General features: G+C 47.4%; 1 protein-coding gene and 1 long non-coding RNA gene across 6 annotated transcripts in view; one reads left to right on the top strand and one right to left on the bottom strand.

Moving 5' to 3' along the window:
* The window catches only part of ARAP3 (ArfGAP with RhoGAP domain, ankyrin repeat and PH domain 3), a 530,251-nt gene that overhangs the window by 325,548 nt on the left and 191,949 nt on the right, over positions 1-12,754 (bottom strand). For all 5 annotated transcript variants that reach the window (XM_085617771.1, XM_085617775.1, XM_085617774.1 and 2 more), the window contains exon 6: positions 8,477-8,743. In XM_085617771.1, the coding sequence (XP_085473897.1) occupies positions 8,477-8,743 (267 nt within the window). The remainder of the gene's footprint in view (positions 1-8,476; positions 8,744-12,754) is intronic.
* LOC146810702 (uncharacterized) overlaps positions 1-12,754 on the top strand; it is a 199,915-nt gene that overhangs the window by 148,434 nt on the left and 38,727 nt on the right. The window lies entirely within an intron of this gene.

Below are 12,754 nucleotides of genomic sequence, written 5' to 3'. Positions count from 1 at the left end.
CTAACAGCATAATAGGTGCATAATGCTCCCCATTTTTCTTTGAGAAGATAGATTTTGTGCCGTTTATTGTTCACTTTGGGGGAAACTTACCGTGCGGGAGGGAGAAGCCGGGGGTATGTTTTGAAGGCCCTCCTCCAGTTTATTAATACTTTCTCTACCCCCCCCCGTCTGGTGGGGTTCTTTTCCTACTTCTTTTTCCCTATTCTCCTATATTTCGGGTCTGGTTCCAGGGCGACAGGCACACTGCTGGGGGGGGGGCCGTACTCATCTGCAGAGGTGCAGGGTGGGGGGTTGGGGGAGGGGATTCTTTAGTCTTTTATCTCTTTTTCCATGGCCTCCTTTTTCTTCTCTGATTCTTTTTGTTTTTCTTTTCTGGGATCAGCGTGATACACCTCCTTTGCTATGACTCGTTGCCGCTCCGTGTGTACCACAATTTCCGGGGTGCTCTCCGGGAGTTCTGGCGTGGGACTGCAGGCGCAACTGCTTATGACATTTTTCCCCATCCTGATGTTCTCTGTGTTTGCGCCATTGACCTAATGGATTGCTTTAAATCGCTTACGTTTATTACTCTGCATACCTGTAATTGCTGTTTGAAAATTGTCTGGCACCTGATCCTTCTGCCTTGTTTCATTATAAAATGAAAACCTTTTTCTCCTGGTGCCCTGCCTACTTTGTTCACAGTATTAGCATTACGATTCTGCTCCCCGAAGTGCTGCCTGTGTTTACACTTGCCTTTTTTTTGCTCTGATTGCTTAGCGGCCGGCCCCGGGGGGTTGTAGGCCCATACTTGTTCTTGATTGAACTGTCAATAAAGGTTTTCAAAAAAAAAAAAAAAACTATTCTTTAATGTCTACAAGTTAACAGCAGTTACTTACTCCTGTCTAGGAGCAAGGTGGATTCTTTTGTGAACACCAAAAACTGAAAATTAAGTTTTCCTACCTTATCTGCAAAGTTGTATTTCTGAGATGCTATACTTTTATATTTTTCTATAGTCAATGACCTGAATACACAAACCACTGGTCAAAGTCTAGAAACGAGATTCAGATTCAAAAAAACACTTCACTGCCTTCCCAACACGACTATTTGCCATGTCAAGCATATCACAATTTACATCAATAGTTGAATTCTTTATTGTATTGTATTGTAATTGCATTTATATAGCGCTTACTACTCCTGACGAGGCGCCAAAGCGCTTTTTCGGCGAGTAGCACAATACTCCAGGACCCATAGAGGATTAGTATTGAATTAGTATACTGAAATATGAAACTAATTTTAAGTGGTGGATAGATTAGCCAGTTATTTGGATTCGGAAGGATGGCAAAAGGATAGAAGAGGAAAAACGGTTTGTATTTATATAGTGCTTGTTATCCCCGATGGGTTGTTTAAAGGGCTCTAGTTTTGGCGAGTAGCACGCTACTCCGGAAACCCATAAAGGATTAGTGGCGAATTAGTATGGTGAAATATGTAAGTAATGTGAGTGGATGGTATTTAATCAATCAAACACTTGTAAAGCGCGCTACTCACCCGTGAGTCTCAAGGCGCTAGAGGGGGGGGAGGGGGGGGAGAAGCAGCTACTGATTGAACAGCCAGGTCTTGAGAAGTTTCCTGAAGGTCAGCAGGTCCTGGGTTTGCCGCAGGTGGGTGGTGAGGGTGTTCCATGTCTTGGCGGCGAGGTGCAAGAATGATCTGCGTCCGGTGATTATTCGGAGGATGCGTGGGACGGTGGCGAGGTCCGCGGAGCGAAGCTGGCGGTTCAGGGTGTAGAAGGTGAGTCGTTTGTTGAGGTATGCTGGTCCAGCGTCGTGGAGTGCTTTGTGAGCGTGGGTGAGGAGCTTGAAGGTGATCCTCTGGTTGACAGGCAGCCAGTGCAGGTCTCAGGTGGGCGGTGTTGTGGCTGTAGCGACGGATTCCGAGGATGAGGCGTGCGGAGGCGTTTTGTATGTGTTATAGTCTTTTCTGGAGTTTGGCCATGGTTTCCCGCGTAGAGGGCGTTGCCGTAGTCCAGCCTGCTGCTGACGAGGGTTTGGGTGGCTGTCCTTCTGGTTTCGGTGGGGATCCATCTGTAGATCTTGCGGAGGGTGTTGAAGCAGGAGGAGGAGACCGCGTTGACTTGCTGGGTCATAGAGAGCGTTGAGTCCAGGATGAACCCCAGGTTCGAGCGTGGTTGGTGGGTGTCGGGGCAGTTCCCAGCGTGGCCGGCCACCAGGAGTCGTCCCATGCGGAGAGGGTGGAGCCGAGGATGAGGACCTCCGTCTTGTCAGAGTTCAGCTTCAGGCGGCTGGTCCTCATCCACTCTCCGATGGCCTTCATTCCCTCGTGAAGGTTGGATCTGGCGGTGGCCAGGTCCTTGGTGAGGGAGAGGATCAGCTGGGTGTCATTGGCATAAAGAGATGATGTTGAGGTGGTGCGCTCGGATGATGTTGGTGAGAGGTGACATGTAGATGTTGAAAAGGGTCGGGCTGAGGGATGATCCTTGGGGTACGCCGCAGGTGATCGTGGTGGCTTCGGATCGGAATTGGGGAGGCGGACTCTCTAGGTTCTGCCAGTGAGGAAGGAGGTGATCCATTTTAGGGTTTTGTTGCGGATCCCTGCGTCGTGGAGGAGAGTGCGCAGGGTGTGGTGGCAGACGGTGTCGAAGGCAGCCGAGAGGTCCAAGAGGATGAGGGCCGCGGTTTCGCCGTTGTCCAGCAGGGCCCCTATGTCGTCGGTGTTACAACAAACAAATGATGGACGGAATGCTGACAATGCAGACATTCTCCCCCAGTCAAGAGATCTGGGTTAAATCCATCGTTCTTTTGACCACTACGCCACCCCAGTTTAGACATGGCCATATGCAAATCAGTCTTGACCCTGTGCCTCATGGGAACAGTCCAGCCCGAACTGCCAAGCCATGTCTTCCCTGGACCGGAATCAAGCATCCTAGGACCGGTTTCTGGCTATCAGCCGTCATCAGCCAGGATAGCTTGACTCCAGTGGCGTAGTGAGCACGGGTCCCACGTCTGGGAATACCCATCCCACTTAGGGCGAAAAGCGTTACAACAAACAAATGATGGACGGAATGCTGACAATGCAGACATTCTCCCCCAGTCAAGAGATCTGGGTTAAATCCATCGTTCTTTTGCCCACTACGCCACCCCAGTTTAGACATGGCCATATGCAAATCAGTCTTGACCCTGTGCCTCATGGGAACAGTCCAGCCCGAACTGCCAAGCCATGTCTTCCCTGGACCGGAATCAAGCATCCTAGGACCGGTTTCTGGCTATCAGCCGTCATCAGCCAGGATAGCTTGACTCCAGTGGCGTAGTGAGCACGGGTCCCACGTCTGGGAATACCCATCCCACTTAGGGCGAAAAGCGTTACAACAAACAAATGATGGACGGAATGCTGACAATGCAGACATTCTCCCCCAGTCAAGAGATCTGGGTTAAATCCATCGTTCTTTTGCCCACTACGCCACCCCAGTTTAGACATGGCCATATGCAAATTAGTCTTGACCCTGTGCCTCATGGGAACAGTCCAGCCCGAACTGCCAAGCCATGTCTTCCCTGGACCGGAATCAAGCATCCTAGGACCGGTTTCTGGCTATCAGCCGTCATCAGCCAGGATAGCTTGACTCCAGTGGCGTAGTGAGCACGGGTCCCACGTCTGGGAATACCCATCCCACTTAGGGCGAAAAGCGTTACAACAAACAAATGATGGACGGAATGCTGACAATGCAGACATTCTCCCCCAGTCAAGAGATCTGGGTTAAATCCATCGTTCTTTTCGTCGGTGGCAGCGATGAAGGTGGTTTCGGTGCTGTGATTGCTTCGGGAGCCGGATTGGGAGGAGTCCAGGATGTTGTTCTCCTCAAGGAAGTGGGTCAGTTGTCTGTTGGCGGTCTTCTCAATGACTTTTGCTGGGAACGGGAGCAGGGAGATGGGTCGAAAGTTCTTGAGGTCCTTTGGGTCCGCCTTGGGTTTCTTGAGTAGGGCGTGTTTCCAGCTCTCCGGGAAGGTAGCGATCTTGAAGGAGCTGTTGATGATCTTCCGGAGTTGGGGTGCGATGATGGAGCTTGCTTTGTTGAAGATGTGGTGGGGGCAGGGGTCTCAAGGTGAGCCGGAGTGGATGGTGTTCATGATTTTGATGGTGTCTTCGTCGTCAACGTTGTTCCAGGAGAGCAGGAGGTCGGTGTGTTTGGTGGGCGTTGAGTCGGGGGTGTCGGCATCTGTCGTCGGTGTCTGGGTGTCGAAGCTGTTGTGGATGTCTGCGATCTTGCAGTGGTAGAAGGTGGCCAGAGAGTCGCAGAGTTCTTGCGACGGCAGGATGTCATTGGAGTTGGAGCTGTCGAGTTCTTTCAACCAGAGGATCACCTTCAAGCTCCTCACCCACGCTCACAAAGCACTCCATGAAGAGCTCTTTGCTGTTGTGTGCGTTGTTGTCGATGCGCTCCTTGAAGGAGGTTCTTTTGGCGGATTGGATGAGTTGGTGGTGCTTGCGACTGGCGTTCTTCAGGGCTGCGTGGTTGTCTGGTGTCTGGTCATGGCGCCACTGCTTCTCGAGTCTTTGGCAGGTTTGCTTGGAAGTCTGGAGGTCGGCATTGAACCAGATGGCTCTCGTGTTGGTGCGCCTGTTTGATGGTTTTCTGATCGGGGAGAGGGTGTTGGCGCAGTCGTCGATCCATTGTCTGAAGTTGTGGGCCGCTGCGTTGGTGTCTGAGGGCTCGGAGGGAGGGCCTCGGGAGAGGGTGGTGATAAGCTGGTCTTCGGTGACTTTGTTCCAGCTGCGGTGTGGGATTCATTGTGGTTGGTTGTTAGCGGTGTGTTTCTCGAAGGAGAAGTGGATGCAGTGGTGGTTGGTCCAGTGGAGTTAGGTGGTGTGGCTGAAGGTGACGTGGTTGCTGGCGGAGAAGATAGGGTCGAGGCTGTGTCCGGTGGAGTGGGTGGGTGACGTGACGAGCTGGTTGAGTCCGAGGTTGGCGAGGTTGTCGATCAAGGTTGTGGAGTTGCTGTCATTTGCGTTCTTGAGGTGGAAGTTCAGGTCTCCGAGGAGAATGTAGTCTGTGGAGGCGAGGGCTTGCGTGCTGATGAGGTCTGTGATGGAGTCGCTGAACTGCGGTCGGGGTTCCGGGGGTCTGTAGATGAGGGTTCCTCTGTGGGTGGTGCTGTGATTGACGTGGATCTGGAAGTGTAGGTGTTCGGCCATGCTGAGGGAGACTTCGGTGTTGGTCGAAGTTCTGATGGCGATTCCTCCTCCTGGTTTGTTGTTTTGGTCCCTGCGGGTGATCTTGTAGCCGTCCGGGATGGCTATGGCTATGTCGGGCGCTGAGAAGGCGTTCATCCAGGTCTCCGTCAGGAAGGCAACGTCCGGGGAGGATGAATCGAGCAGGTCCCAGAGTTCGACGGCGTGCTTGTGGACTGAGCAGGTGTTGGGTAGTATGCATCTGACATTGTTGCGGTCTGTTTTGGTGGGAAGGGCGGGACATGCAGGTGTGCGCTGGCTGGTGTAGCTGCAGTTACGGTAGGTGAAGAGTCTGTGGGTGTGCTTCGGGGTGGCCTGGAAGCAGGTGGAGGTTCAGCCGGTGTTGAGTGCGTGGAGGGTTTTGGTGTAGTAGCAGCGTTGGGTGTTGTGGTGCTCACAGGGGCCAGGGGTTCTGGCGCTGGACGTGGTCCAGGCGCGGACGGGTGCAGATGGGCTTGCCTTAGGTGCGCCAGCGGTGCGCCCACTGCGGGCGTCTGCTGCGCGACTGCACAGTGGTCGCCATATGAAGGGGAAGGGGGCAGGAGCAGAGGTAGGGGGCAGGATCAGGTGCGGGGCCACAGGGGCAGCAGCGGTGGGAAAACAAGGCACAACAACAGTAAAATGCAAAATAGTGAAAAACGATGAGGAAAACAAATGAAAACAGTGAAAAACGATGAGGAAAACAACAGGAGCACAATTCAAAGCACACGAGGGGCAACAAGAGGGACAGGGGGGAGCACCTGAAACAGACGAACTGCAGGGGGTTGAGCAGTGGCGCAGAGGCGGGCTGCTGGATTGAACCCTGGTACAGGGCAGGAGACTGGCTGAACGGCAGGGCTGCAGGGGTGAGTGCTGGCCTTGAGCTAGATAAAGGTTTCTCACGCGCTCCCCCGCAGCGGTTGCCATATGAAGGGGAGGGGGCAGGAGCAGAGGTAGGGGGCGGGAGCGGGCAGGATCTGGGGGCGGGGCTGCCGGGGCAGCAGCGGCGGGAAAACAAGGCACAACAACAGTAAAATGCGAAATACAAATGAAAAACAGTGAAAAACGATGAGGATGTTAGTCAGTTATTTGGAGTGAGAAGGATAACGGAGGGATAGAAGGGGAAGAAAGGTGTGCATTCATATTGCACCGGTTACTCCTGATTGTTGTTGAAGTGCTTTTCTGGCGAGTAGCATGCTACTCCGGAACCCATAAAGGATTAATGCTGAAAATTAGTATAGTGAAATATGAAGTAATTTGAGTGGTGCATATGTTATTCAGTTATTTGGATACAGAAGGGTAGGCGGCGGGATGGAAGAGGGAAAGAGGTTTGTATTTATATAGCTCTTGCTACCCGTGATGGGGTTTTGAAGTGTTTTTTTGGGTGAGTAGCACGCTACTCTGGAACCCATAAGGATAAGTGTTGAATTAAAACATGAAAGTAATTTGAGTGGTGTCTATGTTAGTCAATTATTTGGATTGAGAAGGGGTGGCAAAGGGTTTGCATTTATATTGCGCTTGTAACCCTGATTGGGTGTTGAAACGCTTTATTGGCGAGTAGCATGCTACTCTGGAACCCTTAAAGGATTAGTGGTGAATTAGTATAGTGGAATATGGAATTTGAGAAGTGAACATGTTAGTCTGTTATTTTAATTGAAAGGGATAGTGAAGGGATAGAAGAGTGAAGGATTTGGATTTTTTTTTTGAAGGTCATAGCTGTAGGAGGCGGCTTTTGGATGAGTAAAAAGGGGTTTTGGAAGGGAAGAGTTTAGAAAGGTTTGTTTTGGGGGATCGGTAAAGTAAAAAGAGGTGTCAGATGATGCAAGGAGGGGTAGAGTAGGGGAGAGTCTAGAAAGGGTTATTTTGGGGATCATAGTAGTGGTATGGGGTTTGGGATAAATGAGAGTGGATGTAGAGGATATATTGATTGACGTATAGTGTGAGAAACAGGATAGTGCATTGGAAAGAGTAGTAGAAAGAAGTTTGAAATGAGTCAGAAAGTTGGGCTAGTAGATATATTGAGTGAAGTATAGGCTGGTAAATAGGGTAGTGCATTGGAAATGCTAAATTAGAAGAAAGTGATAAATATATAGATCCATAAGTACATTGAAAGTATATAGATGCATAAAGGAAGTAAGTATATGTAGATTAAAGATATTGATAGAGGTACAGGATGAGAAATAGGGTAGTGCATTGAATATGCTTTTTCAGGAGAAAAGTAACAAACACACAGATCCAAGTACATGGAAGGTACATAGATGCACAATGGAAGCAAGTACATGGTAGCGGAATACAGAATAGCTTACTGTGGGCCCATAACCTAATCTCCACAATCAGCATTAACTGATGAGTTGCATTCATTACAAAGATGTAGATTTGATGTCACTGGAGTGGTGCTAGAATTTGCACTAGAGACAAAGGGGCACCACTTTGTTGTTCTAACACTAAATCAATGACCTTTGAAGTGGAAAGGTGGAGCTGGGAAAGAAAGGATAACAGAAAATCAATATTTCCACACAACAATGTGACTTGGACAGCCCCAAAAAAGTCCCTATAACTAGTGATGTCACATTGTCGTGCAACAATAACAGTCCCGGATTATCAAATAGGCAAAGTAGGTACTGGCCTATGGGCCCCACTCCTTTTAGGGGCCCTGTGACAACGGATCAAAATAATATTGTTTTGATTTTGAAAGAAAATTACAATCAAGCTTTCTTCAATTGTTTCCAAAAGTTAGAAAAAAACGTAATCAACTCAAAGAAACGAAAACTTTAAATTAAAGACTCCACAAATGGTTGGTAAAATAAAAAACCTGTCAGGAGATAATTTGCGAGGTGAGCCCGAAATTTCGACTGCCTAGGGGCCTCCACCAGGTTTAAGCCAGCCTGAACAGTGAGATGCACCCTCCAAAAGCAAAGTTCTTCACTATCCCTAATCTTTCACTTACGGGTGTTCAGTAAAGATCCCAAACTTTTCAACCTGTGTTTGTGGAGTACTTTCATCATGATGAGGAAGAATCATAGACTTAAACAAAAGCGGTGATTTCCACAAAACCATAAAATGACCATTACATTCTTACCAATGAAGACTACTACAACAGGATTATTACTGCCAGAAGAAAATATAGCAACCAGTTTTTGTCCTACTGAATACATTTCCTAACAAGGAATCACACTTCTTCAGATTACCCTATAGGTCTGACTAACACTGCCCCTGTAAAATGTCCTTTTTCAGGTTGAGATCTCTCTGATCTCAGATTTCCAGATGCTCAACCTACCCTTGTGGGGAGAGTTTGTCCAACCAACCGCTGTGAATAGGTCTGGCTCGGTCCGTAAGTGATGTAAAACTTGCATAGGGCGATATCGTCAGGTCGTCCAAGATTTCATCTGGATACAAGTGAGCTGGCAGGCTGAACCTGCCCGTATTGGCCTTCGGGACATCCACTGTGGAATAGCCTTCAGATTCGTTTTGCACAATCTGGGCGATAAGTTGCGATGCATTTCCGTCTGCAGCACTCTTCTCACTGCACATTTCATAATCATTCCTGCAAAAGAAGATAAGCGTGAAACGTTAACTGTAACAAACCTGAAACCCTCCGTTAATAAATCACATTCCCAGCACTTCCCAACCTTCAGCCTGCTGAGCCATGAGGCTGCAAAATGGAAAGCCAGAAATAAATGGTTAGGACACCTCCTCAAATCATATGCTAGGTGACCATCCTTCCAGGTGTACAGAGGATTGAGTTTATAATTTTGTTATAATGCACAAAGCGATGTACACCGTGAAACACTCTACCTGGACCAAGATATTTGGAATTCACGTATGGATCAGTATTCATATATATTAAGGCTATTATAGGTCTGATAGACAGGCCTATAACATATATGTCTGTACTAAATATAGAAAACACCAAAGACTAAGCAGCTCTATTAGTGTACAGTGGGCGACTTACTAGCCTGCCAGGGTGTGCATACCCACCCGGTGCAATCTGCGACTCCCGCTGCTTTGAAAGGGTTTATTTGCTATAAGTGCTCATCGTAAAGTAACAAGAATATTTTCAGCAATCAGGCAATGCCAGTAACCATCTAATTGTTTTTTTCAGAAACAATTCCACATAGCAGAACTTTGTTTCAGAAATACAAAAAAACCCTCAACAGCCCCTGGGAGTTTTCTTCTTGCGACATGACAGTCCTTGGTAGGATACATATATAACGTAAGGCTAGCCCTGAATAGTATGGGCCATCCCAGTCACTGTTGCCTGCTTGCCATTGGTGGATTGGCGTTGAGCAAAGCTTCCGAAATCTGGGCAAGCTGAAGTTAATTCATTAAAAGTTTTGCAAGCCCCCCATATTTACATGAGGCGAGAGAATCACAGGTGTGGTGGGTAGGAGAACTGCTGATATACAGTAGTTCCCATGTTTCACCCTACTTGAAGTGCCATAAGTCCTGCATATCACTTTCCAATAGCAAGCCAGAGTCTGGCCTATAGGGTAATGGTTGACACTAGTTTATCGTCAAGAAACACTTTGAAAGTCATTTTTTCACATGTTGGCACAATCTTTGTACAGTGCCAGATTGGCATCTTTTATTTTTTTATATGTGAGAGCTGTCTTTTCAGTGGTTTCTACAAATATCCATTATTTTATTGATCTAAAGCCTTAAGATCAAGGGAATGTTTGTCTGAAAAGTTTGGAACTCAAAAACATTGACTTCCGAAATGTTTTTAAAACTAATCATGTTATTAGCCACTAAATCTGCTGCAATTTGGCTGCTGAAATAGAGCAAGTATGCTGCCAATCTGCAGCGGTTTTTAAAGAATTCTGGCGTACTGCAAACATTCATAGGTTTCCCTGCACACATTAACAATTCTTAACATATTTTGACAAGGAGTGTTCTAAATTCTGTTATATTTGAATCACTCATGCCCTAAATGCCATTCCGTAATGTCAGACCCTGCTTGGGATGCAGGGAGACAAGGCTACTGAGAAACAGCTGTGGAGTTTGGGACCATGTCCTTTTATGACCTGGGGTCTGTCCTACTATGACTTTGCAAAGTGAGCCAGGTACACACTATCCTCACTTGATTCTCAGGGTAGCAAGGGCAAGCAGCCAAAGGCACCTCGGCGGAGTAGCATGGGAGGAAGAAACTCAGAACTCAACAGCCAATCAACAGACACATTAAAGTTCTGTCAGTTCAGTGCTGTCTTATACCAAGAGAAGTACTTTACTTATACAGTAAAGTGAAATACTACAGAAAATAAGGGCGGTCAGCTACAGGATTCTAACACTATGAGCTAAAATCAATATTTTATTTCCTGCATGCCTCAGTTTCCTAACTCAATGTTGTCAGTTCCCATCTTGCAACAGTGGCCTAGCACTGTGGTTGCAGCTCCAATCCTTCAATCAAATGCAGTGCAGTAGGGCCATCTAGGGTGAGAATCAGCCCAGGTGAGAGTTCACTATTTGGCTTTAAATGTGCATTCTCCTAATGTGGGGACCTGCAGGTCAGTTTAGTTTGTATGTTGCAGAAAGATTTGCCGCAGCACTCATTACGCTTTGAAACGTGCAGTTCTGGTGCAACACACAGTCTCTCTTATGGCTGCATGTATTATTTGTCAGTGAAAAAAGAGTTCAGTGTTGGTCTTGTCGCAGTGCGCCCTTCACTGTCAAACAGCCTGTGCCTCTATGTCAGTGGGAGCAGGGGCATGGTGGTGACCTCTTGTATCACATTGCTGAAGAAAGAGTACGCGACCCTTGCGTTATGGTGGAGATGCCAGACAGCATGCTGATACTTCTGGGGTTGCTGCTGCTTCTCAAAGTTTCCCTCGTGAACCACAAGGGGGAAGCAGGGTGATCTTATTCTAGCAGGGTGGGCATCAGACAAACTCTTGAACACATGTTGATTTCTTCTGGGTGTTCCATTTACCTTTAACAGGTCTGTGTTTCTCCTTCTAGACTAGCTCTCCTTCTGCAGGGCCAGGCACTCTGCTTCTCTCTGAGCAGACAGGTTTCCAGGTGCAAAGAAGATCCAAAGATTCTCCAGCAAGTTGATTAGACTTCAGCTGTTGTCCTCTGCCCTATGAGAGACTGGCTGTCAGACTGACACCCTCCTTGGATCACAGCACCTCTTCAGAGTACTCTGTGGAGCACTTTCTTCTTTAGGCAAGAAGAAATTGGAACTGGAATAAAGTGGGTTGGTGGTGGGGGGGGGGGCGGCGGGATCTCACCTTAATACTAATTTTCCAGGCAGGGGATGTTGATCCGTCGTCTAAAGTCTTAGGACCAGTTTATGGTGGGCCCCCTTCAAAAGTCATTTCCTGGCTGCAGTTCAGATAAATGTCATGTGCTAGGTAATGGGCCTCAGAGCAGGTAGTGATTATGCTGGTTCCAACCAGATGCATCCAAAACGTTGGCATAATGAAGTGTAAAAGCTCTGCACCAGGCTGCTAGCAGCTTTCCTGAATTAGCAATCAGAGAAAGACAAAGTGGTAGACCCTGCCTAGAAACTTCCTCACCCACAACAACAGAATCTGCTGACTCACCCCAGCCAAAATGGCTGTGCTTAGGAAGGAGTAATCAGAAATCCCCTTCTAAAAAGCCCTCATAAACTTTCTAAAGGTAGAACTGTATTATTCTCCCTCACTTGAGTGCCTGGTTCTCCTCCTTTCAGCTTAAGGAATACAGGCAACACCCTTAAAACTTTCTGAGGAAGTTACATCCCTTCCGCCATCTTCTGCTATGTCAAACAAGGGGGTAACTTATATGCATTCCACTGGACCCAGCAATCAGACTCTCACTGCAACACAGAGTCTTACTACCCGCCACCACACACATACACGCACTCAGAATGTCTATCAGCGCAAGGGTCCGGATGTAACATCTAAAGGAGACCTCTAAATGAGTGGGGCCGATAGACCAAACTCCCCAAGAAACAGAAAATGTTAGGGGCAAAAGTGTAGAGGACACATGGATGCAGGTATGGCATTGAGTAGGACAAGATAGGAAAATATTGTAGTTAGTTCAGATTGTGATAGGAAGCTAAACAGATGGGATTGAAAGATAACCCCCTATGTGCTGTGCTATGTATATGGTCCAAGATCAAATGATTGTATATTTTAACCTATGTAGTTTTATTTTCCTGATGCTTTCTAGCCTTGCATTCCTTCTTGGATACATCAAAACCATTAAAACAAGTCATAAATGAAATTCAACCACATATTAATGAGTGAATACAAGATATGTGTACACATGAAGCCACATAAAAATATTGATATATAAAGACTCAATCCATACATTGGAAGCCAACTGGGGAAGATTTGTAGACTTACGTGTGCACTCAGATTCCGTAATCTTCACTTGCATTGCATCATTTTTGTTTGTTTTATGTCTCTCTGAATAAGCACCTCTTCGCGCATTGGCCCCTCACTTTCTTTTCTTCCTGGTGTGTTTTGTGTGTTACTGCCCGCTGTGTCAAATACTCTAGTGCATTGTATGTAAAGGAGTGTTAGGGTTGTTTATTGCGCATTGAATTTTTTGTGCTATCAGTACCTTTTAT

Source organism: Triturus cristatus, chromosome 7 (genome assembly GCF_964204655.1).
Source record: "Triturus cristatus chromosome 7, aTriCri1.1, whole genome shotgun sequence".
Classification (NCBI taxonomy): Eukaryota; Metazoa; Chordata; class Amphibia; order Caudata; family Salamandridae; genus Triturus; species Triturus cristatus.
This window is presented reverse-complemented; position numbering and strand designations above follow the sequence as displayed.